This window comes from Emys orbicularis, chromosome 2, assembly GCF_028017835.1.
Source record: "Emys orbicularis isolate rEmyOrb1 chromosome 2, rEmyOrb1.hap1, whole genome shotgun sequence".
Taxonomy (NCBI): Eukaryota; Metazoa; Chordata; order Testudines; family Emydidae; genus Emys; species Emys orbicularis.
The window spans coordinates 243,822,930-243,847,132 of NC_088684.1; the positions used below are offsets into that span (position 1 = coordinate 243,822,930).

Below are 24,203 nucleotides of genomic sequence, written 5' to 3' on the forward strand. Positions count from 1 at the left end.
ACTGAATCCCATATCAGCTGTTCTGTTGTTTTGCCCAGAATTGATACTAGACTGACAATCCTATAATTATCTGGGTCATCACATTTGCCGTTTTAAAATATTGGCACAACGTTAACTTTCTTCCAGTCTTGTGGAACTTCCCCAATGTTTCAAGACTTATTGAATATCAGCACTAACAGTCGAGAGAGCTCCTTGAGCACCTTTTTAATATTCTTGGGTGTAAGTTATTTGGACCCACTGATCTAAAAATTCTTAACTTTAGTAGCTGATGTTTTAACATCATCCTGTGTTAATGTTGGAATGTAAATTATTTCATCACTATCATATGATATGAATACATCATTTGGCTTTTTTCCAAATATAGAACAGAAATATTTATTGAACTCTTCTGCTTTTTCTGATTTATTTTTTGGGCTTAGAATTGAAAGACTGTACCTTGTATTAATTAGACCTCACCAATTATTTTTGTTGAGTATTGTATTGAAACATGTCTTGTCAGAAGCTAACAAACAAGCTAAGTGGCGATCAGTTGGTACCTATCTTGTACTGTTTTGAAAATATACCCATGCTTACTCAGGAGATTTCTGAATAAATTATTAAATTGAACTAAATATTTATGCTTACAAAATTATCCGTTGGGTGGCAGATTCTGAATTCAGATGTGTGGTTCCATCTCTAGTCTTTGGCAATTAGTAGATGCCCTATCTCAGAGTGCACAAGCGATGCAGCCATCCATGGCAAATATATGAGATTAGCATCTATTTATTATTGTTTATACTGTCCTAATGCCTTGAAGTCCTTATCCTGGATCAGGACCTCAGTGTGCTAGGCATTGTATAAACACAGAAAAAGACAGTCTCTGTCCCAAAGAACTTACATTGAAGTATAAAGCAAGCAACAACAGATGGATATAGATGGATGGGAGTACAAGGAAACAACGGGACAATTTGGTTAATATGATAGTGTGTTGTCAGTACTTTTTGTAGACATCATGGAAAAGGGGAGTTTAAGGAGGATTTTGAAGGAGGATAGCGAGAGCACTGCAGATGTTTACAGGGAGCATATCCCAAGCATGAGGGGAAACATGGGAGAAAGCACAAAGGTGCTTCTTTGATCATTTAATAAGTGGGTGATGGAGACTGGCATCATGGGCCAATCGGAGGCAGGAGCTGACATTGATAGTGAGTGAGAGATGATGTCTAGGGTGGGGATAGGCCATGGAGGGCCATGAAAGTGAAGACAATTTAATTTGTTTTATGCGATAGAGAAAGCGGAGCCAGTGGAGGAATGCAAAGAGAGGGGTGATGGTGAAAATGAGGGGCTAGGAAAATTATCTTTGTAGTAGCATTCTGAATGGATCTGAGTGGGGCAAGAGTGCATTTGTCAAGATCAGAGAAGAATGTTGTAATAGTCGAGAAGAGTTTTTTAAATGTGTGGATGAACAGAAAGGACCATATTTTAAAGATTTTATACAGAAATAATCTGCAAGATTTAGACATAACCTGGATGTTTTAGTACCAAGAGAGGGGTAGGTCTGAGTTGAAGATGACATGGGTCACTTTATGCACTTGTGTGACAGGCAGGATGGTGGTGGTGTCCACAGTGATCAGCAAAAGCAGGTAGCAGAGAGGGCTTGAGGGGTAAGATTAAGGCCTGTATGTTAGCAATATTGAGCTTCAGCTAGACCTCTGCAAGGAGGTGTCGGAGAGACTGGTGCTTTATTTTAAATTGTGGCAGTACAGTGGTTTAGAATTATAAATATTATTTAGAGTTGTTACTTGAGAATGATTTGTGATTGAGAGCTTTAAGCAGAGGACTGGGAATCGGGAAGCCCTGAGTTCTAATCCCAGCTCTCAAACTGATTTCCTGTGTGATCTTGGGCAAGTTATATGACCTTTTGATTAAAATGTAGTGTCAATCATTTCACTACACTTGTTGTTTGCTATTAACGATGTTCAAGAGACCAAATAACCAAGGTAGCCAATGTATTGCCTAAAGGCAAAACAGTACAGTAGAAAAATGAGATATACATACCTCATGTTTTGGGAAGCAATTCTTACCTCGCAGCATGTTTACTTTCCATGGTAGGTATGCTTCAAAGAAACACCCACAAAACTACCTCTATTTATATCATAGCTGTTTTGCAAGTTAAAGAGCACTGTCACCCGGGACTAAAATTTGCCAATCAGCTTTTAAACTTATTTTTAGGTACCATGGTGTGCCTTCTTTATTTTTTGCTTTAGAAATCGCATTCCAAACCATTTGGATGTAAAGGTACATCCCAACCTGTGTTAGGACACACTATTAATGTTTCTTGTCTTTGACAGGATTCCTGTGTACTAATGCTACAGCTGTATAAAAATGTTGTGGGATACTTGACATGGGTGAGAAGAATTGTGGGAAGAGCATAATACTTTCAATTAATATAACCTCCCAATGCACACACATACAATGAATATCATATTAATAACACTGCTCTACAGCCAAAATGCTTCTGAAATAAATGTAGTCAAACTTTACTAATTCTGGGTCACTGAGAACGAAAATGATGCTTAAAATTGTTGATTGGCTCTAGTTTTCAAGATATGCTATTGGGTCAGTATATACGACCCTTGACTTGGGAATGGCGGAGGATAAGTGAGTTATAAAGGGAAGGGATCTCAATTTAAACCAGAAATGACTAAAATACATCTTTGACTGGATCTATGAATAAATCTATGACTGGGTTTGGACAGTACTTGCTTTTTAGGCAAAACAATGAATGATGCAATCTGTAGCTGGTATTGCGTCATACATGATATGAATTGCATCATGTTATTCCTAGAAGTCATGGATGATGCAATCATAACGAAGCTTACATCACTCTGCTGAACAAATTGCCCTATATCAGCTCTAGAAATCATACAGTGTCGTGCTCTCTTATTTGTCAGTGTTTGATTTTGCAAAGTGACACATTTCTGTTTAGCCAAAGTGAGCAGAGATGCCTCGTACTTGTGTGAACAGTGCAGATAACTTCTGCTATGTTTGTGGTGAAGTGACTTTTGCATCACAAAAGCGCAGTATAACCACTATGGTTAAGAAAGCCTATCACCTTTATTTTGGCTGCAAAATTGGAGATCAGGACAAGAGGTGGGCCCCACACATATGCTGCAACACTTGCGCAACAAATCTTCGCCAGTGGTTGAACAGGAAAAGGAAATCTATGCCTTTTGCAGTGCCAATGATTTGGAGAGAGCCAACAGATCATACCAGCAATTGTTACCTCTGCATGGTGCCTCCAGTTGGGAAAGGTGTGCCAAAGAAGAAAAAGTGGACTGTGCATTATCCAAACATTCCATCAGCTATATGCCCAGTACCCCACGGAGAAGGACTGCCGGTTCCTGATGCACCAGAATCATTCTCACTTGAGTCAGATGAGGAAGAGGATGAAACTTCTGGTCCTGAACCATCAATGTCACAGGACCCACATTTTCTCCCATCCTCCTCCTCTGAACCACACCTCATAACACAAGGTGAACTGAATGACCTTGTCAGGGATTTGGAACTACCCAAGAGTAAGGCAGAACTGTTGGGATCCAGACTACAGCAGTGGAATCTCCTGGCAGGTGATGTTAGGGTTTCCATGTTCCGTGACCGTCAAAAGGATCTTGTCCCATTCTTCTTCATGGAAGGTGATCTTGTAGCCTGCAACAATATCGATGGTGTGATGGCAGCCCTCAACATCGTTCACGATCCAGATGAGTGGAGACTGTTCATTGAGTCATCGAAGACGAGTCTTAAAGCTGTTTTACTGCATAATGGCAATGTTTTGCCATCAATTCCAGTTGGGCATGCAGTCCATATGAAGGAAACCTATGACAACATGAAACAACTTTTGAGGTGCATAAACTATGACCAACATCAGTGGCAGCTTTGTGGCGATTTGAAGGTTGTTGCTCTCTTGCTTGGTCTGCAGACTGGATACACAAAGTACTGCTGTTTTCTCTGTGAATGGGATAGTCGTGCAAGAGATTTCCACTACATCAAGAAAGATTTGCCACTCCGACAGTCATTGGAGCCTGGGAGGAAAAGTGTTCAGCATCCACCACTTGTTGAATCAAGGAAGATTTTGTTACCACACTTACACATCAAGCTGGGTCTGATGAAGAACTTTGTCAAGGCCATTGACAAAACACAAGCAGCTTTCAAGTACCTCCGTAGAAAATTTCCAAGGTTAAGTGAAGCTAAGAGAAAGGAAGGTGTCTTTGTTGGTCCTCAGATTCGTGAACTTCTTCGAGATGATGCATTTGACTAAACTATGTACATAATATTTTTTGCCTTTTGTTTCATAATAAATTTTATGTATATAACCCTTTTGCTGATTTTTAAAGTGTTACATAAACAGGACAGGTGAAATATTATCATGTAAAGCAACCATAAACACATGAAAAGACCTAGGTTTACAATTTATGATTAGAACTCTACTATCTACACAATATACATAGACATAAAATGTAAAAACTTAAATATCTTAGAAACAGTAGCCAATCAGTTGTTTTAATTGTCATATTTGAATTCAGCACATCAAAATACATAATAAATAGCACATTTTATCTCTGAAGCAGACGACTTCTCAAAAATTGTAGACCAGTGTAATGTGCACATAAATACTACGTCTAACATATATGTGTTGGCTAACAGACCCCTTGGCGTTAATATTAACATTTTATAAATGAGGATAATATTTACCTCCCTCAAAGAGCTGTCATGAGGATTAATTAAATAAATTTGGAAAAGTGTTCGAAATGTTGTTCATAATACCACTTTTTTATTAATAGAGACAGGGACTGTTTGTCAAGCAAATTGGACCCAGGTTCTGATTGGAGTCTTTAGGCACTATGATAATACACATAATTATTAATAATACATTCTGCTTTTAGTTACACAGGTGAAACGACAATTGAAGTCAGTGGGAGAGGCACTTCTGTAACAGAGCAGAATTCAGCTCCAAGTTTATGTGATTGCCATCGCTAATCATACCTGCAGTGAGAGGTCATGTGAAGTGTTTACTGAAGACTAATTTGAAAATCATCCCACTGCTTACATATATGATAACCTGAGTAGACCTTTTTTATAGCTACTTTGTTTTTCTAAACAAATGATGCATTTTTTCTTATGTCCACAGTAAAGAATGCCAGGAAGGATTATTAATAATGACTGACATTTTCCTTTCAGTATAAGGAGTAAAGCTGTCTCAAAGTACAAAATATACACTTTGTTCAGCATTATCCCATGCATTTCTGAAATTCATGTGATGTTCTTAGAGTACTTCCCTGGGCCAGTGTGCCATACCTTCCTGTTCAGTGTGTGTGTATGGGGGTGCCATAGAGCTGCTAGATCCCTTGTTTGAGCAGTTGGGTGAAAAAATATAGGGAGTGGACAGAATTTTGGTTCCATCTGCACATTATCCCATTTGATTTTAATTTATTTAGGTTGTTCAACATAAATAATACTGAATGTTTCCTGCTTAGTGTTCTCTTGACTATTAGTATATGTGTCATCAATCTTTCTGTGTATACGCTTCCATAGAAGGAACATTATCAGAAGTGTGGTGTCCAAAGGGTCTGATTTTGGACCCTGAATATGCAATTGTGATATTCTTTTACTTAAAAGTTATAAGATAATGATGCAATGAAATAGTTCACACTTGAATTATATATTCTTCAATCCAAACCTAACCAAGGCAGAAAGTTGAGCCAAAAGACTTTTTTGAACAATTCTGTTACTGTATATTTTAATTAACAATGCCAAAGAATAAATTAAGGAGTTCCAAGGAGAGGATGGAAATCCTTGGACAGATGGACTTTTTTGAAGTTTGAATGCCATCTCCTGTTTGGGCAGGAAACTTGTCATGACACTTGGACTTGTTCAGTTGATGGATAACCATCTGCAATAAAAAGAAATACCTCCCCAACATTTTAAAGGGCCAATGGAAAATTGCCAAATTTCTACATTTAGGGTACACCAAGCCCTTCAACACAACTAAATGGGTAAATAACTATATAAAAATGGTTCAAAATCCCAGTTTGTTGTTTCTCTCTCCATTGCAGAAGAATTCTCTCTTCATCTAAGAAATCCTCTATCTACAGGTACAGAGGTTCCAAACACTAAGACATTCTGATCCTGACTCAGGAAGAGATCCCCTATTCTTGTCAGCAGTGTTCAGTGATTTTGTTCTCCCAAGAAAGAGTTCCTTATAACTAAAGTCCTTTACTGGCTAGAACCCAGGTTTTGGAATCTTACACTATGTGTAACTGAAATTAAAAACCAGAGGCTGGCCCATACCAGCTGATTCAGGCTTTTGGGTCTTGGGCTAAGGGGCTGTTTTAACTGCAGTGAAGATGTTCGGGCTTGGTCTTGAGTCTGGGCTCTAGGACCCTGTGAGGTGGGAGGGTTTCTACACCATAATTAAGCAGCTCCTTTAGCCCAAGCTCCACTAGCCCAAGTCAGCTGGCACGGGCCAGCTGCGGATGTGTAATTGTTTTGTAGACATACCCTTAGAGGTCCAAAATCCCCAAAATAAGCAGCCTTAGGAAAGAACGTGCTTTCTTGAAAATCAAAGACATCAAGAAAGAGATCCTCACCACACCTGAAGACTCCCCAGACAACAGAAGGAAGCATGAAATAAATCCCACTTTGATCTAAAGCATACGAAGATTTAAGTCAATACTTACTTATATGATTCCATAGGGAATTTCTGTGCTTTGAAGGAAAGCAGAATTTGACCTGGGAAAGTGTAAATACTGCCTTTCTAGAATCCTGCATTCCCTTGTAGTTCAGATTCTTGTTCCTAAATTCAGACCGTTCTTCTGAATCTGTGAATTAATAAACTTAATATCATCCATAGATACTGTAAAGATATCCTGATCCCAAATAGACACCAAGAAAAATTATACTAGAAGTAGGAAAGAAATAGAACCTTAAAATTGTTTTAAATTGGGGGAAATTCTCCTAAAAATGTAACTGGACTAAGTTTTTTATAGCATTTGAATCTGACAGCATTGTAACTAAAACCAGGGGTGAAAGTAAAATTTCTCTCTTACCAGTACGGGGGAGGGGGCAGCTTTGCTTCCCCCCCCTCCCCCGAAGGGGCGGGGCCTCGGGCGGAAGGGGCAGGGCTGTGGGGGACAGCATCCCCGAGCCAGCCTGCCCGCGCCGCCAACGGTGATTTAAATCACCGGCCCCGGGGTAGCTGCTCCTTTTGCCCCCTCCCCCCCGCCGTCAGCGGCCCGGGGGGCGAGGGGGGTCAAAAGGGGTAGGGACGTTAAAGCGCTGCTGCAGGGTCCTTTAAAGTCAGCGGTACGGGCCAGGACAGGCGGCCACTTTTTATCGGTACGCCGTACTGGCCCGTATCGCCTTAGTTTCACCCCCGACTAAAACTGACTTAATACTGATTTAAACTACAGGTTTTCACTTGTATCTGTCAGAATTATTGTTTACATCTTGTGTATAGTGCTAAACTCCCTTCACTTGACTTACTAAATTATTTGGCTTACTGCTTAAAAGAGCTATCCTTAAAATCCTTGATTTGTTAAATACATAACTAAATCTAAACTAATTGTGTTCAGACTGGGAAAAATCATTGGTTATTTTTTGTTTTGATTTGCTTTAACTAAATTCCTAACTTTAACTTCATTAAATTACTGTTTTGCTGTGCCCTGTATCTTACATACTTACCCTCTGCAGCTATGCTGTTTTTGCATGTGTGAATTACCTGCCATGTAAGCAGCATTTCTAGATCTCGCCCCATTGTAATATTACAGTGGATGAGTGAGAAAAGTTATCTTTTAACTTCAGAATCTCACTTCAATCATATTTGGGATGTGTGTTATAAATTTTAGAATACTTTTATGCTAACTTTATTTATCATATTTTTCTAACTACAAAGGGCAAGTCTACACTAGAGCACTACATTGGCGCAGCTGCAGCGCATCTGGTGAAGATGCGCTATGCAGACAGGAGAACATTCTCCCGTTGGCATAATTACTCCACCTCCGTGAGAGGCGGAAGCTATGTCGGCGGGAAAGCATCTCCTGATGACATAGCGTCAGTGTGGACAGTGCTTACGTCAATGTAACTTACATGGCTCAGAGGGGTGTCTTTTTTACACCCCTGAGCGACATAAGTTACATCGACTTAAGTGGTATTGTAGACCAGCCCAGAGTTGCCTAATGCTTTAATTGAGGCGTGGCCGAACCGCGGCTCATGAGCTGCATGTGGCTCTTTTACAGTTAAAGTGTGGCTTGTGAATCCCTCCCTGCCCCCGTTCCCCCCACACACTGCCCAATCTGGTAGATGGAGGTTCTGCCCTGTGGCAGGGTCGTGGGGGGTAGGGGCTTCTGCCCTGTGATGAAGGGGGTCTCAGGGCTCTAGCCCCATGGGGGGATGCCGGGGCTCAGGGCACGTGTGCTGAGGCTTGGGGCTTCAGCAGGAGTGGGGCTGAAGCCCCAGCAGGCACGCCCCACGGGGCAGAAGCCCCGAGCCCTGGCAGGCGCGCCCTGCGGCTCTCAAACTTCTGAAGATTATCCTATGCGGCTCAGAGGGTCAGTAAGTTTGGCCACCCCTGCTTTAATACTTTACACTCCAAACTAGCCTCATTTCCATTTTTGTGTGTGGATGGTAACTGCTACTGGTTTACCTTTGTCTATTCTAATTACTAAGTATTGTGCTCCTTTCATTACTTTTCTGCATATCATACTTTTCTTGATAGTGTTTATACATTATATATATGTGTGCTTTGTTTGTGACCATCTGTACCTAAAACGGGTGGGCAAACTTTTTGGACCGAGGGCCACATCTGGGAATAGAAATTGTATGGCAGGCCATGAATGCTCACAAAATTGGGGTTGGGCTGCCGGGGGGGGAAGGGGGAGTTGTGAGGGCTCTGGCTGCGGGGTGTGGGCTCTGGGATGGGGCTGGAGATGAGGTATTTGGGGTGCAGGAGGGTGCTCTGGGCTGGGATTGAGGGGTTTGGAGGGCAGGAGGGGAATCAGGGCTGGGGCAGGGGCTGGGGTGCGGGAAGGGGTGCAGGCTCTGGCTGGGGGTGTGGGCTTGGGGGGGGCTGGAGATGAGGCATTTGGGGCGCAGGAGGGTGCTCCGGGCTGGGATCGATGGGTTTGGAGGGCGGGAGGGGAATCAGGGCTGGGGCAGGGGCTGGGGTGCGGGAAGGGGTGCAGGCTCTGGCTGGGGGTGCGGGCTCTGGGGTGGGGCTGAAGATGAGGTATTTGGGATGCAGGAGGGTGCTCCAGGCTGGGATTGACGGGTTTGGAGGGAGGGAGCGGAATCAGGGCTGGGGCAGGAGGTTGGGGTGTGGGGAGAGGTTCAGGGGTGCAGGCTCCGGGCGGTGCTTACCTCAAGCGGCTCTCGGAAGCAGCGGCATGTCCCTTCTCCAGCTCCTATGCGGTGGTGCGGCCAGGCAGCTCTCCAAGCTGCCCCGCCCGCAGGCACCACCCCTGCAGCTCCCATTGGAGCGTCGCAGGGGGCTATTGGAGTGGGGCCATTGGAGCGCGTAGGAGCCGGAGCCCGGCCATGCCGCGTCTTCCGGGGGCCGCGTGTAGCAGCCCCCGACCCTGCTCCCCAGCTGGAGCGCCGGAGGGGAACTGTGCCACGGCTTCTGAGAGCTGCGTGTTGCGGCCCCCGACTCTGCGCCCTGGTTGTAGCACCGGACCGGGGCCATGCAGCTGCTTCCGGGAGCTGTGTGGTGCGGTCCCCGGCCCTGTGCCCTAGCTGGAGTGCTGGAGCAGGGCCATGCCGCGGCTTCCAGGAGCCATGTGGTGCGCCCCCTATCCTGCTCCCCAGCTGGAATGCCGGAGCGGGGCAAGCCCCAGACCCCATTCCCCAGCGGGAGTTTTTGGGCCAGTTTAAAATGACTCGCAGGCCGTAGTTTGCCCACCTCAGATCTAAAAAGTCTCTCTCTTCTCCACATTAACTGAAAGACAAAAGTAGCTCCCTCACATCTAACTCAACTTTTCTAAACTGTTTACCTTGCCCAAAATTCAGATTGCAACCTTATGTACTAGCTGTATTATGATCTTTTTGTCATTTCCAACCTTTAGTCTACTAAATCCACCAAATCAAAGCTAATCCTATCTGCTCTGCACTGTTGTATAATTATCACATTGGATGATTCTTGTACCCCAGCTTTTGTTATGTGTTGTAACCATTTCAACTAGGGTATGTGTATCTAAATACTGATTAATTTTGAGCAATAATGATCATATGACTGTGAATTTGCCTAAGACTCATACTTAGCTCTCAGAATATTTTTTTCTTAAGACAGAAGTAAAGAAATAGAAATGGTTTAGCTAGCTTTTGTTTTAAATTGATTACTTTAAATTATATTGTCCTATTTAGTTTTGTCCTAAACTGTTCTTTAATTAAGTGTTGCTATCAAGTTGAATTATAGTTGTTATAATTTAGTTACTTCATTTAAAAGTATACTTCGTTATCTGATACTATTTATTTAAATTTAGCCATTTAAATATGTTAAAAATTCTCAGCTACTAGTTAACCTTAATTAGGGTAAACAAACTGTTGATGCTGTTAATATCTTAAATAACCGAGTGAATACCATGGTGGTTGATACTCCTAGTTTTTTGAATTTTATATTCAATTTAATCTATTAGTCTGCTCAATATCGTTAACCAACCTTGTTTTAATTTATTTTATATTTTAGAATTTCATGTTTACTTAAGAGGGTGCTTTAAAAGTTGCTATATTGTATCAGTCAGTATTTTTCTTTTTATTTGAAGTAGGTAATTTGCATAATTCTTGATTTAATTGTTTGGTTTCTTTTATCATTTTTGATTACTTGAATAAACATTTGATTTCAAAGTCAAGCTAATTTATTTATTTTGTGGCATTCCATAATGTATAGGAAAAAGAATCCTTGGTAACTTTAATGTGATGCAGTGTCATTAGTAACCATAATAATTAATTCTATCTCTTGATTTATTTTCCTGAACTAGTTGTAGGAGAAGCAATTAATTCTAATTATTTGTTTTCTCCCAATTATCAATTTTAATAATTGTTTGTTTTCTTTTTGTGATTTTATTTTTAACATTACCTGGCACCCATCCCCTTTCTGCCCCACAAAAGTACAAGGCCAAATCCTGCTTGCTCTACTTATTTGGATATCATCACTAATAATATTTTAATAATTGTATTACCATAGCACCTGGGAGTCCTCGTCACAGACTAGGATCTTATTGTGGTAGGCGCTGTGCAAGTCCCATAGACATCAGTAAGACTTCTCATGTGAGTAAAACGAGCAGGATTTGGCTCATAACGAGGTCACTGTTATGTCTGACTGGAAGGAAATGTCGAAGCTTGGGTAAATTGTTTCTTGGGATCTTTAAACTGTATTTCCATTATTTCTTTTAACAAGTTCAATAGGGAAGAGATACATCCATAAAGAGAAAAAACAAAGTCCAAAGAAGCACAAGAGAACATATTTTCAGGGATATAAAACAGTGTGCAACCAAGGTCTCAAAACACACGGAAAACAATAAATAATAAAGTGATTACTGCATACTAATTGTAATGATAAAAACAGAAAAAACAAAAACAGAAAAACAAAACTGGCCATAAAAAGCCACAAGCTAACTAAAAACCTAAATACACTCATTTTATTTCAACAGATAAAGTCTGATGTGCAAATCTTTAAACTCCAAAGGGGCTTCCCATGGCCATAATAGTATGTACTGGAACCACACAGTACATACTGTGTGGCATTCATTTTGGATGATTATTGTGATTTCCCCCTCTCCTGAGTAATGCCATTGTACCACAATCTCTTCACCTCTACATACTAGAATTTTCATGCATAAACGTATGTATTTAAGAAAAATGGTGGTCTTGTGTTTAAGGTCATGTATTAGGACTGAGGAAACCTGGATTCAGTTTGCAGCTCTGGTACAGACTGACAGTGTGGCCTTGGGCAAGTCGTTTAGGCTTCATTCCTGAAGACTTGTTCATGTGCTTAACAAAGTAGTCCCATTAATTAAAGTCACTCAGACCCCTTAGTTTGTACAGTTAAATGTGCAGAATAAGATCCTTAATCTCTCTGAGTCTCAGTTCCCCATCTGTAAATTATGAATAAGATGACTTCTTTGGCTGACAAATTAGATTGTAAGGTTTTTGGGGTAGGGATTGGCTCTCAATATGTATAGGCAGCAGGTAGCTAGGGCTAGAGGGAACTCAGTCCCCCCAAATCAGAGCCACTCTGCTGCCCATGCACACAGCCCAGCTCATCAGGCGAAGCTCTGCGTTTGGCGGCACCAGGGCCAGCTTGGCATTGAGCCGCCTGGGTGCCCATCAGCATGACAAGCAGGGAGAGTCCCCAGAGACCAGCAGTAATTGGTGAGACAAGTCTATGGGGCCCTGGCATAGTGCTGCAGGCAGAATTCATCCCCAGTGTGGCCAGCGAGCCTGCCCCATCCTTGGTGTGGTGGTGGCAAGTCTGTCCCACATCTCTGGTCTCTGCAAGAAGAGCTGGGGCTGAAGGCAGGGAGTCAGAGGGAGGAGAGGTGAAGAGGCTGCACAGGAGGAAGCCAGACACAACTACAGCCAGCTGGGGCCACCGGCATCGCCACACCATTCCCTGCATTCCCAGCCCCCTCCTGCCATAGACCCCCACATAAACCCCTCCCACAGTCACCCCATTCTCCTCGCCATGACCCCCAAACCTGTCTGTCCCATAGCCCCCAAATAACACCCAGAGCCTGCTTAAATCCATCTAACCCCCTGCTAACCTATCAAAGGGAAAATGGGACACCGCGTAGGTCTGGCCCAAGCCGCTCGCCCATGCCGTGTCCCTCTCACCACCCGCTCGCACATGGGGCTGGCCTGTGTCCTGCTCCCCGCTCTCCCCATGCAGGGCTCTCATCTGAGCCCAGCTTGCCCCCTGCATGGGGCTGGAATTGCTCAGAGCCCTGCCTGCCCCCCCACATGGCTGTTGCTGCTCGCTGGAGGCCTGATTTCCCCCTCACCCCCCGCTGAGCTGGCATAACCATTTGTTCCTCCTGCACATTCCTCTGTGCCCTGCTAAGTAAGGGTGTGTGCCCCACTTTTTGGCCAAAAGTGGGCATTTGTCCCATTTGTTCTTGCCAACTGATCATCACTTTTGCCCCCCCCCCCCCCCCGCAAAAAAAAATCAGGACAGAGCTTAAAAAAAGGGACTGTCCCATTCAAAATGGGATGTATGTTCACCTACCTATCCCCAAAGAAACACACACAAGTTGAAATTGCCTACTTTTGATCAATACGTAGTCCTGCTTGCAGAAGCAGTGTTTCCACGGCAATTACTTGTTAGAATGGTTTCCTCACAAAGAAGGATAATAATTATTCATTGGACAATTAATCGCTTTGTTTCCTTTTTGTATTATGTCTGATCCACATCATATTTTGCAATTTGTTTAGTTTTCCCAGGAAGCATTTACTCATTAGCTATTTTAATTATCAGTATGGTTGAGAAGGTGTTTCATTGGATCTTCCTGTTTTCACTGGCTTATAACTTTCCGAACCAATATTTCTTATTTTATTTGATGTGATCTTCATGTAGTAATGAAGCTTGGAAATGATCCTACAATACAAGTCCTTTTATGGAAACCTATTAAAGCAAGCTGGACTGAATATGCTCCCAGTATTGGTTTATGTTACCAAAACTGTGAAAGGAGAACTTGATTTCTTTTCTGATAGACCTAGTGAATGAAGGGCAGGCAGTAGATATAATATATTTGGATTTTTTAAAAAAACTGATATATTGTCTCATGACATTTTAAAAAATTCATTCAAGTTGGATTGGATATTAATACTGTCCTATGGATTGAAAACTGCTTGAAAGACTATAAACAAAGGGAAATGATAAATGACCATGCCTCAGTTGTTGGGAGATATATCACCTTGTGCCTATGATGAATATACTGCCTGTCCAGAATTTAAAAGATTCCTGGGGAGCTGGGGCAACCCAGGCAGAAGTTAGACCAGGGATCGGCAACCTTTGGCATGTGGCTCGCCAGGGTAAGCACCCTGGCGGGCCGGGCCAGTTTGTTTACCTGCCGCATCCGCAGGTTCGGCCGATCACGGCTCCCACTGGCCACAGTTCGCTACTCCAGGCTAATGGGGGAGGCGGGAAGCGATGGCCAGCACATCCCTTGGCCTGCTCCGCTTCCTGCAGCCCCCATTGGCCTGGGAAGGTGAACCGCGGCCAGTGGGAGCCATCATCGGCCAAACCTGCAAACACGGCAGGTAAACAAACCGGCCCGGCCCGCCAGGGGCTTTCCCTGGCGAGCCGCGTGCCAAAGGTTGTCGATCCCTGACTTAGACCCTCATCCCTCCTTTTCAATGACAGGTATGCAGAGTATGGGAGAAGTATGTCATTAGACCACAGGGTCCAGCTGGCATGCATAAAGGGAAGGGGTAGAGATGCTATTGCTGAAACTTTCCATATCTTTGTTCTACTTGAGATTTTTTTTTTTTAAGCATTACTGCTGGGAGCAGAATTAAAAATTTTCAGAAGTTACAAGAAACATATCCAGCTTGTTGGTAACACTGTATTAATTACAGTTACATGTGTATATAATGTTTGTTTAAAGATGAATAAAAATACAGCTGGGAAATCAAAAGAAGGAAGAGGTACGGCCATTTCTGATAGAAAGCCTTGACTCAACCTTATAACACTTCAGAAAGGGGAGGCTTTTATTGGGGGTAGCTTCTGCCCCACAAAGGGCGAATTTTTATATTTGTCTATTCTACCTACTTGTCTTCACACCAACATCAGCTTTGTGTTCCTCGGATTTAGTTTCAGCCATCCACCTTTCATACACTTGCTGATCTCAGTCCAGGCTCTCAGATAGTTGGATGACTTCGCTATCAGCATGGGAAATGATTAGGATATAGTGCAGGTGTGTTCATATGGTTATTCTGCAGGATGGTTAGTAGAATAGATCCTTGAGAGACTCCAAGTGTGAGGGGTCCAGTAAAAGAGGAGAAGTTGTCCAACAGCAAGCTCTGAATGCGGCCCAAAAGGAAGGATCTCATCCAACTGAGTGCTTTCTCCGTGCAATTCCTCAGATGACTAAATGTTTGTAGGATCAGGGCATTAGAGCCTGAAGTGCTTCTGTGCATGGAATATGAGTTTATGCAGCACTTAGCACAGTGGAGCCCTAATACTGTACTGATTCAGGCCTCCTCTGGGCACTGCAATCACATTAATGTTTAATAATACAAATAGGGCTAATTTTGCCCTGTATCTGCGTTCTTAACATAGTGTATAATTCACATTATACAGTGCTGTTTTCCTTATTACAAAGATTTTTTTTTTTGGTCTAGAAAATGAAGTGAACTTGTTTGGTGCATTTCAGATTGTAGGGCATCCACACACCTTAGATAAGTGGTCCCCAAACTTTTTCGTCTGGCGGGTGCCAGACGACGAGCCACGGAGGACCGTGGCGGCGGACGAGCATCTGCCGAAATGCTGCCGACAAGCGGCAGTGTCAATAGGCGTTGCCGCCGAAATGCTGCCGACAAGCAGCGTCATCCAGAGGTGTCGCCGCCGAAAATCGGCGGCATTTCGGCAGCAACGCCTCTGGATGATGCTGCTTGTCGGTGGCATTTCGGCAGATGCTCGTCCGCCAGCCAGTACGCGGGCGCACTTAGATGCCCCGGCGGGCGCCATGGCGCCCGCGGGCACCGGGTTGGGGACCCCTGCCTTAGATCATGGAACAAGACAGCAATTAGCAACAGTCTCTCTCATTATAGTGTCTTATTTGACTATCCCTCAATACAAAGATTATGTCTGCCAAGGGGGTTCATTGGTGGGCTCTTAGGGGGCTGAGGAGTCTTCTCTGATGGATCGCAATATTGTCATGCTGGAGAGGCTTGTGTGGGCTAAAGACCATCAGAGCTATATTGTCCGGAACTTTCATTATAATGTAACTGTGAAAGAATTAGTTCTTACAGTGCTTGAACTGCTCTGAAATTGTTTCCCCTCGGTTTGTAATGTGTTACAACCAAGACTTTTTTTTAATTACATACATTCCTCCTTGGTGCCATATTTCCCTTTTCAGGTCTATTTATTGATTTAAAGATGCATTTTCTTTTTTTAAGTCAATTTGCAGATGGTAAATTTCTTTTTACTCTCAAAAGCTACCACAGTATTGTATTTTGCTGATGTAACTTAAAAAACCCCCACAGAGCTAGGCCTGCTATTTGTAACTTAAGGTGCCTACTGAAAGTTATTTTAAGACCTGACTGAGTTGTTAGTTTCTGTTAGCTGGTTGAAATAACATGAGATGGTCATGTGTAAGTGAACGGCGTGTTTTGAAAGAATCCGAGTCCAGGGATTTGCACAGTGAATAGTTATTGAAATTTTTGTATTAATAGAGAGCAATCAGAATGTCAGTTAAAAATTATTTACCAGTTGCAAGTCAATACCTGCAGAGCATTCCTGCACGTGGAGTGCTTAAAATCATTCTATTTCAGTTTAACATTTATAATGGCGGGGAAAAAGAAAATAGAAAAGTTAAAGAGCCATACCTCTTCTGCAGTAGTGTTGCTTTGCACCACTCTGCTGGGGTAAAATAACTCTAACACTTGCATAGCTGGCCCTGGTAAGAGAATACACCTCTACCCCGATATAACGCAACCCGATATAACACGAATTTGGATATAACGCGGTAAAGCAGTGCTCCGGGGGGAGGAAGGGGGCTGCGCACTCCGGCGGATCAAAGCAAGTTCGATATAACGCGGTTTCACTTATAACACAATAAGGTTTTTTTGGCTCCTGGGGACAGCGTTATATCGGGGTAGAGGTGTACTTGAGTTGTGTAGAGTTGGTATACTGACATCTATGCCCTTCCCTGTGGCTGGTATAGAAGGCATGGTTGTGGAGAATGGGCATTGCTCTGGTCTTCCCTGCATTCTGGTGTGTCCTGGCTGTTTTCATGACCCTTGTGTCCATTGGGACCTATGCCTGAAAGCATCTAACTTACACGGGGGAGGACTAGCCTGATCCGCAGCTGGCAAAAGTGACTTAAAGACATGATGCGAACAGTCTTTTCTGAAATGTGTCATTCAACCACAGTCAAAGATTAAGTCACAGAGTGTACAATTTTTCAAATGGTTTTTGTCTTTGTTTTTATTAAATTGGAGGGTACAATATGTTCTCTTCTTACTGCGCTGGTAATTCCCATACTCCTAGAGGAGATTACGCATGCACTTTGAAAAGAGACTATATTCTCAACAGCACAAACCCAATCTGAAACAAATAATGCTTTTCTTGACTACAGTTCATACCGTATAAATCAATTTCCTGTTATTTTTTTCTATTTTGTTCTAGACTCCACCAAGAAAATTAAGGATGTTCTGGAAGAATTCCATGGTAATGGTGTGCTAGCAAAATATAATCCTGAAGGGGTAATTCTTCTTTTTTATTCAGTGGTTTAAAAATGTGATTAATGTAAAAAAATGTTTTAAAAAATGGCATGGCAGAATAAGCATTTATAAATAATTATATACAAATTTGCTGCTTGGAGTGATGCTCTATTCTTTTGAAAGTAAAACATATACTGAAGAACTAAAAAAAGGATTTATTTAACTAAAAGAATTTATTAATATGATCATTTCATAGAATCATAGACATGTAGGGCTGGAAGGGACCTCAAGAAGTGATCTAGTTCATCATTCAAAAGCCAGAGAACACTCGTGTTTATTCTGATGAGTAATTTATTTGTGTAAAATTTATTTGTGTTGCTCTTTTATTAAAAAAAAAATCACTTACAAAAATCTTTGAGGTGAAGTTAAGATGCTGCCACAGAACAATGCTTTGTGCTCCATATATCCTTCTGGAATGTGGGACTTCATAACACCTAATTCAAAACAAACTTAGGAAAATCAGGCAATGCTTATTTGTGGTGCTGCTTCACATGCAACCTTAATCCTAGCCACATAAGGACGCAAACACCTTGTTGTATCATTATTTTGGGAGTGAGGAATATTTGCCTGAATTGCAAATTGCCTGAGAGTAATATTAGGAAATTCTCCAATGCATTGTTAGGTTCTGTAATTGCGGTAGTAAGGAGAGGTAGCTCAGTGTGTCCAGCGTGATGGTTGTCAACCAGCAGCAATCATTTCCTGTATCAGTGCTGCTACAAATGCTACATACAGGGCCTTGAATATGAATTCTGATTTGGCGATATGGTGGACACAGATACAATGCCCATTATTGTTAAGGAGGAGTAGGGGCACTAGATGATCACATTGGTCCATTCAGGCCTTAAAATGTAGGCCTTAAAAAGTAGGACCTTGACTGGTTTTCATAAACTTTTTTTTAAATATTAACTTTTTTTATTGATATGTAGGGAATCCTTAGCTGAACAGGGAGCTGCAAAATTTATGCTGCTTTTGGTGTTGTCCTCAATCCTTGTAGGAAGTTCTCATGTATGGATATGGGTTCTTAATCAGTATTTAATATATATATAAGAAAAAGCATTTCTGTTTATCTTTGAGTATTTTTCTATTTAAACCTATGGAATAAAGCCAGATAATGCTCTTTAGCACATCCATATAGTGTATATCAAAATAGCTAAATAGCCCAATTTTTATTTTCCTTGTTGGCATATTTTTCTGAGACTTATATGGAATTCATAATATGAGAGCACTTGTGCTAAGTAAACTTTATGTTGTGAATAAGTTCCCATATATTACTTTGTATTGTATATATTAAACATTGGCAAGTAAACCAGCTAAAGCCCCTTGAACTTAATTGTGGTGGTAAAATACAATAATAAGTAATTTTACCTGACCTCTGGATCTGTACACATTTTTATCTGTACCTCTGGATCTGTAGAGCAGTGGTTCTCAACCTATTTATCATTGTGGGCCACATGCACACAATATATATACTACCTGTATGGCCCTGAGGATGTCACATGGGCCGCAGCTGTGTGCTGATTGGGCCCCAAACGGCCCGTGGGTTGAGAACCACTGCCGTAGAGCAATGAATTTTCCTTGACTGATTATCTTGAATCTGCATTATTTTTATGCCTGGAGCTATGCTATGAAACTTTGTAGTGTTCTATATTTATGGAGATAGAAGTGCCTAAACAATCTCATGTTCCAGACTTCCCCTTGCCCTGTGGGTTCAATGCTGTATTCCACTCTAGTGCTGTTGTAGTGCAATTCTTCATTATATGCCACTTTAATAATCAGATTGCTCCAGTACAATTATTATCTTTTTGACATTCAAAACTGAGTTTTGAAATCATGGGGTCTTGTTTCTTCATTGTCTTTCACCTTGTAGAGTCACATAAACCTGTGCAGAGTGGTCAGATTGGGAAGTTAGTGCAGCATTGGAGATGATGAACTTGGCCATCAGAGGCTTATCCAATGTAAGGGGGGGGACCCTCCAGTGCCATTGACCTGATTGTAGCAGCTCCTATGCCACTCCCTCTTCCTGCTTTTGGTGTAGGGAATGTGACTGAGGCTTCTGCAAAGACCATTGATTCGCAGATGTCATTTCAGTCTCACTGTAGTCATTGTCAGCCGGCATAGTTTGGAGCAGCCTTTTAGACTCGCTAGGGGATGAGCCCCTAAAACTCATCTCAGTTATTCAGGATTTATCTCAGCTAGTGCATGGCACCCACTGGCCCTTTAGAAGAGCTCTATTGAAGAAATAGTCAAGGTTAAGTTAAGAAAGTAGATGGAGCCAAAGACAATGAAATGTTTAGGTGTAGCAAGACCAGGGCTCTGTTGTAACAAGACTGTTTCAAGGTAGGCTGTTTCAGCAATTGTGTGGCTCAAGGGGACATGCTGTGGCCATTGAACCTAAGCTGCCTTATGAACTGTGAGTTTGAGGTCCTGCCTTTGTCAGAAATGTGAGAGCAATAGGTGGGTGTGTTGCTACTATCCACCTGTGTCAAGGGGATTTTATACTTTTGGGGACATTTACGCTTCGTAAAGCTACTTTACAAGGGTATCTATTTCCTGCGGGGCCCACCTCTATGCCCCCCATGTGAGCTGGGGTCTGGAGGAGCCTAGTCCCTTTGTGTGGGAAGCTGAGAACAGGCATTCTTGGAACTTGCACCCAGTGGTAAGACTAAGGTGAGGGGCTGCGAATGGGCACGCTTGGTGCACAGCACAGGCTCACAAGTGCAGTCACTGGGGAGAGGACTAAGAACACCCACTGAGATTAATAGAGCAGTTCACGTGTCTCAAAGCCATTGTTTAAAGCTGTATTGATCTCCCTGGGGTGTTCTCATTTAGCTGAGATCATGTCATTAACATGAAATGGGCCACTTCATCTCTCTGAGGTTATGTTTACTCTGCAGTAAAAGACCCGTGGCTGGCCCAGGTCAGCTAACTCAGCTCAGGCTGCATATAAAATTGTAATGTACTGTGACCCTCCCCCCTCGCGGGATCCTAGAGCCCAGGCTCCAGCTCAAGCCCGAATGTCTACACTGCAATTTTATAGCCACACGAGCCTGAGTCAGCTAACCTAGGCCAGCTGCAGATCTTTTATTGCAATGTATACACACCGTAAGCCTTCTATGCTGCAGATGAATGTGTAGAGTCTCTTCCCATATGCTTGTCCCCAATTTTTGGGGTAGTGACTCTGCAACTCCATTCTCCTGACCCTTTCTGCCTCCAGCTGGTACATGCACTCCTCACAGGTTCACCACTTTCCCACCTCTCTATGGCCACTCCTGGTAGCATGAAGTGGCAAGGTGGAGTTAGTGTGTGTGTGTGTGTGTGTGTGTGTGTGTGTGTGTAGGGGGTACTCAAAGCAGCTTGTGTGTGTGTGTGTGTGTAGGGGTTTGGCATAGTAGGTGTGCATGAGGGTGGCTTGGAATAACGGGCATGTTGGAGGGACTGGGGCAGTAGTAGTGATCTCAGCAGTTAGTGGGAATATATGAATCAGAGCAGGTGAGGGGTGGTGTGGAAACTGCAGAAGAGGGTGAGGTGGAAAGAAGGGGTCAGAGCGGTACATGGAGGATGCTGTGGGGTCTTCAGCTTTGTCTCCCTCATCCCCCAGACCCATCAATCAAACAATGATAGGTACTAATATGGGCTGATCACTGTAGCATCTGAGTGTCTCACAATCTTTAGTATTTACCCTCACAAGACCCACATGAGGTAGGAAGGTGCTGTCATCCCCATTTTTACAGATAGGAAACTGAGATACAGAATGTCTAATTGACTTGACTGAGGTCACACAGGGAGTCTGTCACAGAGCAAAGAATTAAACCTGGGTCTCCTAAGTCCCATGTCCATATCCTGGACCATCCTTCCTCTCACATCACCCACAATGTCTGTTCCCCCTTCAAAAAATATCCCCACTGACTCCATACTTGTTCCCACATCCTCTGCTCAGCCTATGGGTCTCATGTTGATGCCTGCCTCTTCTTGCGGAGGACAGTTCAGAAGAGAGAACCAGGCTGTACTAGACAGGCAGAGAGATCTGAGATATAATGATGCGGAGGCAGCCGGTGCATTCTCTGGCCAGGGTAATTGTTGCTAAGGAGTCAGTGGCAGGGGAGAAAGAGAGCTGATCTGTGATACATGGAGGTGTTGATAAATTACTTACTTAAAAGCCACGGAAATTAAATTCCCCAAATCTTTGTTAATACAGAGTTAAGGTTGCCCAATGCTGTCCTCTGTCCTTCCAGAATGTTGAATTCAGTTCAACTTAAATCTCTGAAAAGCAGGAAATAAAAAAAGGAAAGGTAATCACTGGCGCTGGAACTGGGGCAGTCAGGGGGCTCCCTCCACTTTTAAAAGTGGGAGGGCCATGCCCCCTGCTTTCTAACAAAAGAAACATATGCACTTTCTGTAGGATATTTAAGTATAACTCCTCCGGCACTTTGGCCTTGGCCCTACCCAGTTCTATAAAAGTTCCAGTGCCTGAAGGGCCATTGCTTCCACACCCCCCCCTTTAAAACCTGGCTGGGCGGGAGCACATCATGATATGATCCAGTTGGCCAGCATCCGGGTCCCGATTAGGGTTGCCAGGCGTCTTGTTTTCGACCGCAACGCCCAGTTGAAAAGGGACCCTGGCAGCTCCAGGGCTGAGGCAGGCTCCTGGCTTGCCCTGGCTCTGCATGGCTCCCAGAAGTGGCAGCCTGTCTGGCTCCTATGTGCAGGGGCCAGGGGACTCTGCGTGCTGCCCCCGCCCTGAGCACCGGCTCTGCAGCTTCCATTGGCTGGGAACCATGGCAAATGGGAGCTGTGGGGGCGGTGGCTGTGGGCAGAGCCCCCTGGCTGCGTCTCCGCCTAGGAGCCGGACATGCTGGCCGCTTCCAGGAGCTACACTGAGTCAGGGCAGGCAAGGAGTCTGTCTTAGCCCTGCTGCACCACCAACCGGGAGCCGCCTGAGGTAAGTGCCGCCCAGCTGGAGCCCACACGCCAAACCCCCTCCCGCACCCCAACACTCTACCCCAGATCAGAAACCCCTCTCACACCCTAACTCCCTCCCAGAGCCTGCACCCTGACCCCCAGCCCTGATCCCCCTCCTGCACCCCAAGCCCCTCATCCACAGCCCCAGCCAGAGCCTGCACCCCGAGCCCCCTCCCACATGTCAAACCCCTCGGCTTCAGTCCAGAACCCCCTCCTGCACCTCAAACCCCTCATCCCTCGCCCCACCCTAGAGTCCACACCCCCAGCTAGAGCCCTCACCCCTTCCCGCATCCCAACCCCCTACCCCAGCCCTGAGCACCCTCCTGAACTCCAAACCCCTCCGCCCCAGCCTGAAGCTCCCTCCTGCATCCCAAACCCCTCATCCCTGGCCCCACCCCAGAGCCCACACCCCTAGCCGGAGCCCTCACCCCCTCCCACACTGCTGTCCCAGCCCGGAACCCCCTTCTACATCCTGAACCCCTCATTTTTGGCCCCACCCCCTCCTGCACACCAACCATCTGCCACAGCCTGGTGAAAGTGAGTGAGGATGGGAGAGAGCAAGTGATGGAGGGAGGAGGGATGGAGTGAGTGGGGGTGGGGCCTCAGAGAAGGGGGTGGGCGGGGCAAGGGTGTTTGGCTTTGTGCAATTAGAAAGTTGGCAACCCTAGTACCGGTCTGCACTGAGCCACATGCTGGCAGTCAGGACCTCATCTGTTGGCTAATAAAACAGCAACAGAGGCTCCTCTTGGTGTCGGGGACCTGCTGGGTCTGGGAAGCAAGAAGGGCCCATTCCCCAAGGGTTTCAGGCTGGTCATCAGGGAGAGTAAGGTAAGGAGTGTGTCTGTGTGTGTGTGTGGGGGGGGAAAGCAGGGATTCTGGGAAGATGAGGCTGGTGGGAGGGAGCAGGGGCTCCAGTAGGATGAAGCTGATGGGAAGGGCAGGTGCTCTGGTAGGGGGTGCTGGTGGGAGGGGGCAGGGGCTCCAGGAGGGTGAAGCTGGCGGGAGGGGCTGGGGCTCGGGGAGGGTGGGATGGGGGGGCTGGGGCTCTGGGAGGGTCAGGCCATTGGGAGGTAGGGGCTTGGCCCCCCACTCTTTCAGGCCTTCCAGCACCCATGAAGGTAATGTAAACAAACTTCTGAAAACTAGGAAATACAAAGCTAAGGTACATACAAATGTGTCCTTACCTCCCTTTGAGCACTGGCCCAGCATGGCCATAAAACACATACAAAAACTCTGCCCCTGTAGTTAGTGCAGCACACTCAGGGAATAGGGCACATGATCACTGTAAGACAGATCTAACAACTTCTCTTTGGTGAATCAAACTTATGTTTAGGTGAGGTGCATTGAACAGGAGCTACCTACACCTGCTGTGTACTCAAATACTGAGCCTACATCAGAGGAACACCCCCAATATTAGAAAAATCCCTTTGTACAACCCTTTTGTCCTTATCCCCAGGATTATGTCTAGCACTGTATTTTTACTTACCCGTCATTAAACCCACAGACTACTTTCCTATCCTGCCTCACTGCTGACAATCCTCATGGCAAGAAACCCCTTACTCACTGCTACTGACACAACCAACAGAACTCAGCGCTGCAGTAAGGCACACTGGATTTCTGATTGGTACATAAGCATGTCTTTCCTTTATCATAAACAAATAGGAAGGGGTGCTCCAGATCTCCTTCTATCACAATTACAGCTCTTTTAAGCTTCTCCAGCTAATCCCTCCACTATTCATTACAGCAACACTTAACACAGTACTAGAGTGTGT

At 44.2% G+C, this 24,203-nt stretch overlaps 1 protein-coding gene across 4 annotated transcripts in view; it reads left to right on the forward strand.

The window, feature by feature from the left end:
- Positions 1 to 24,203, forward strand: part of DGKB (diacylglycerol kinase beta) — a 449,520-nt gene that overhangs the window by 31,589 nt on the left and 393,728 nt on the right. For all 4 annotated transcript variants that reach the window (XM_065397765.1, XM_065397766.1, XM_065397767.1 and 1 more), the window contains exon 2: positions 17,378 to 17,454. In XM_065397765.1, coding sequence (XP_065253837.1) covers positions 17,378 to 17,454 — 77 coding nt within the window. The remainder of the gene's footprint in view (positions 1 to 17,377; positions 17,455 to 24,203) is intronic.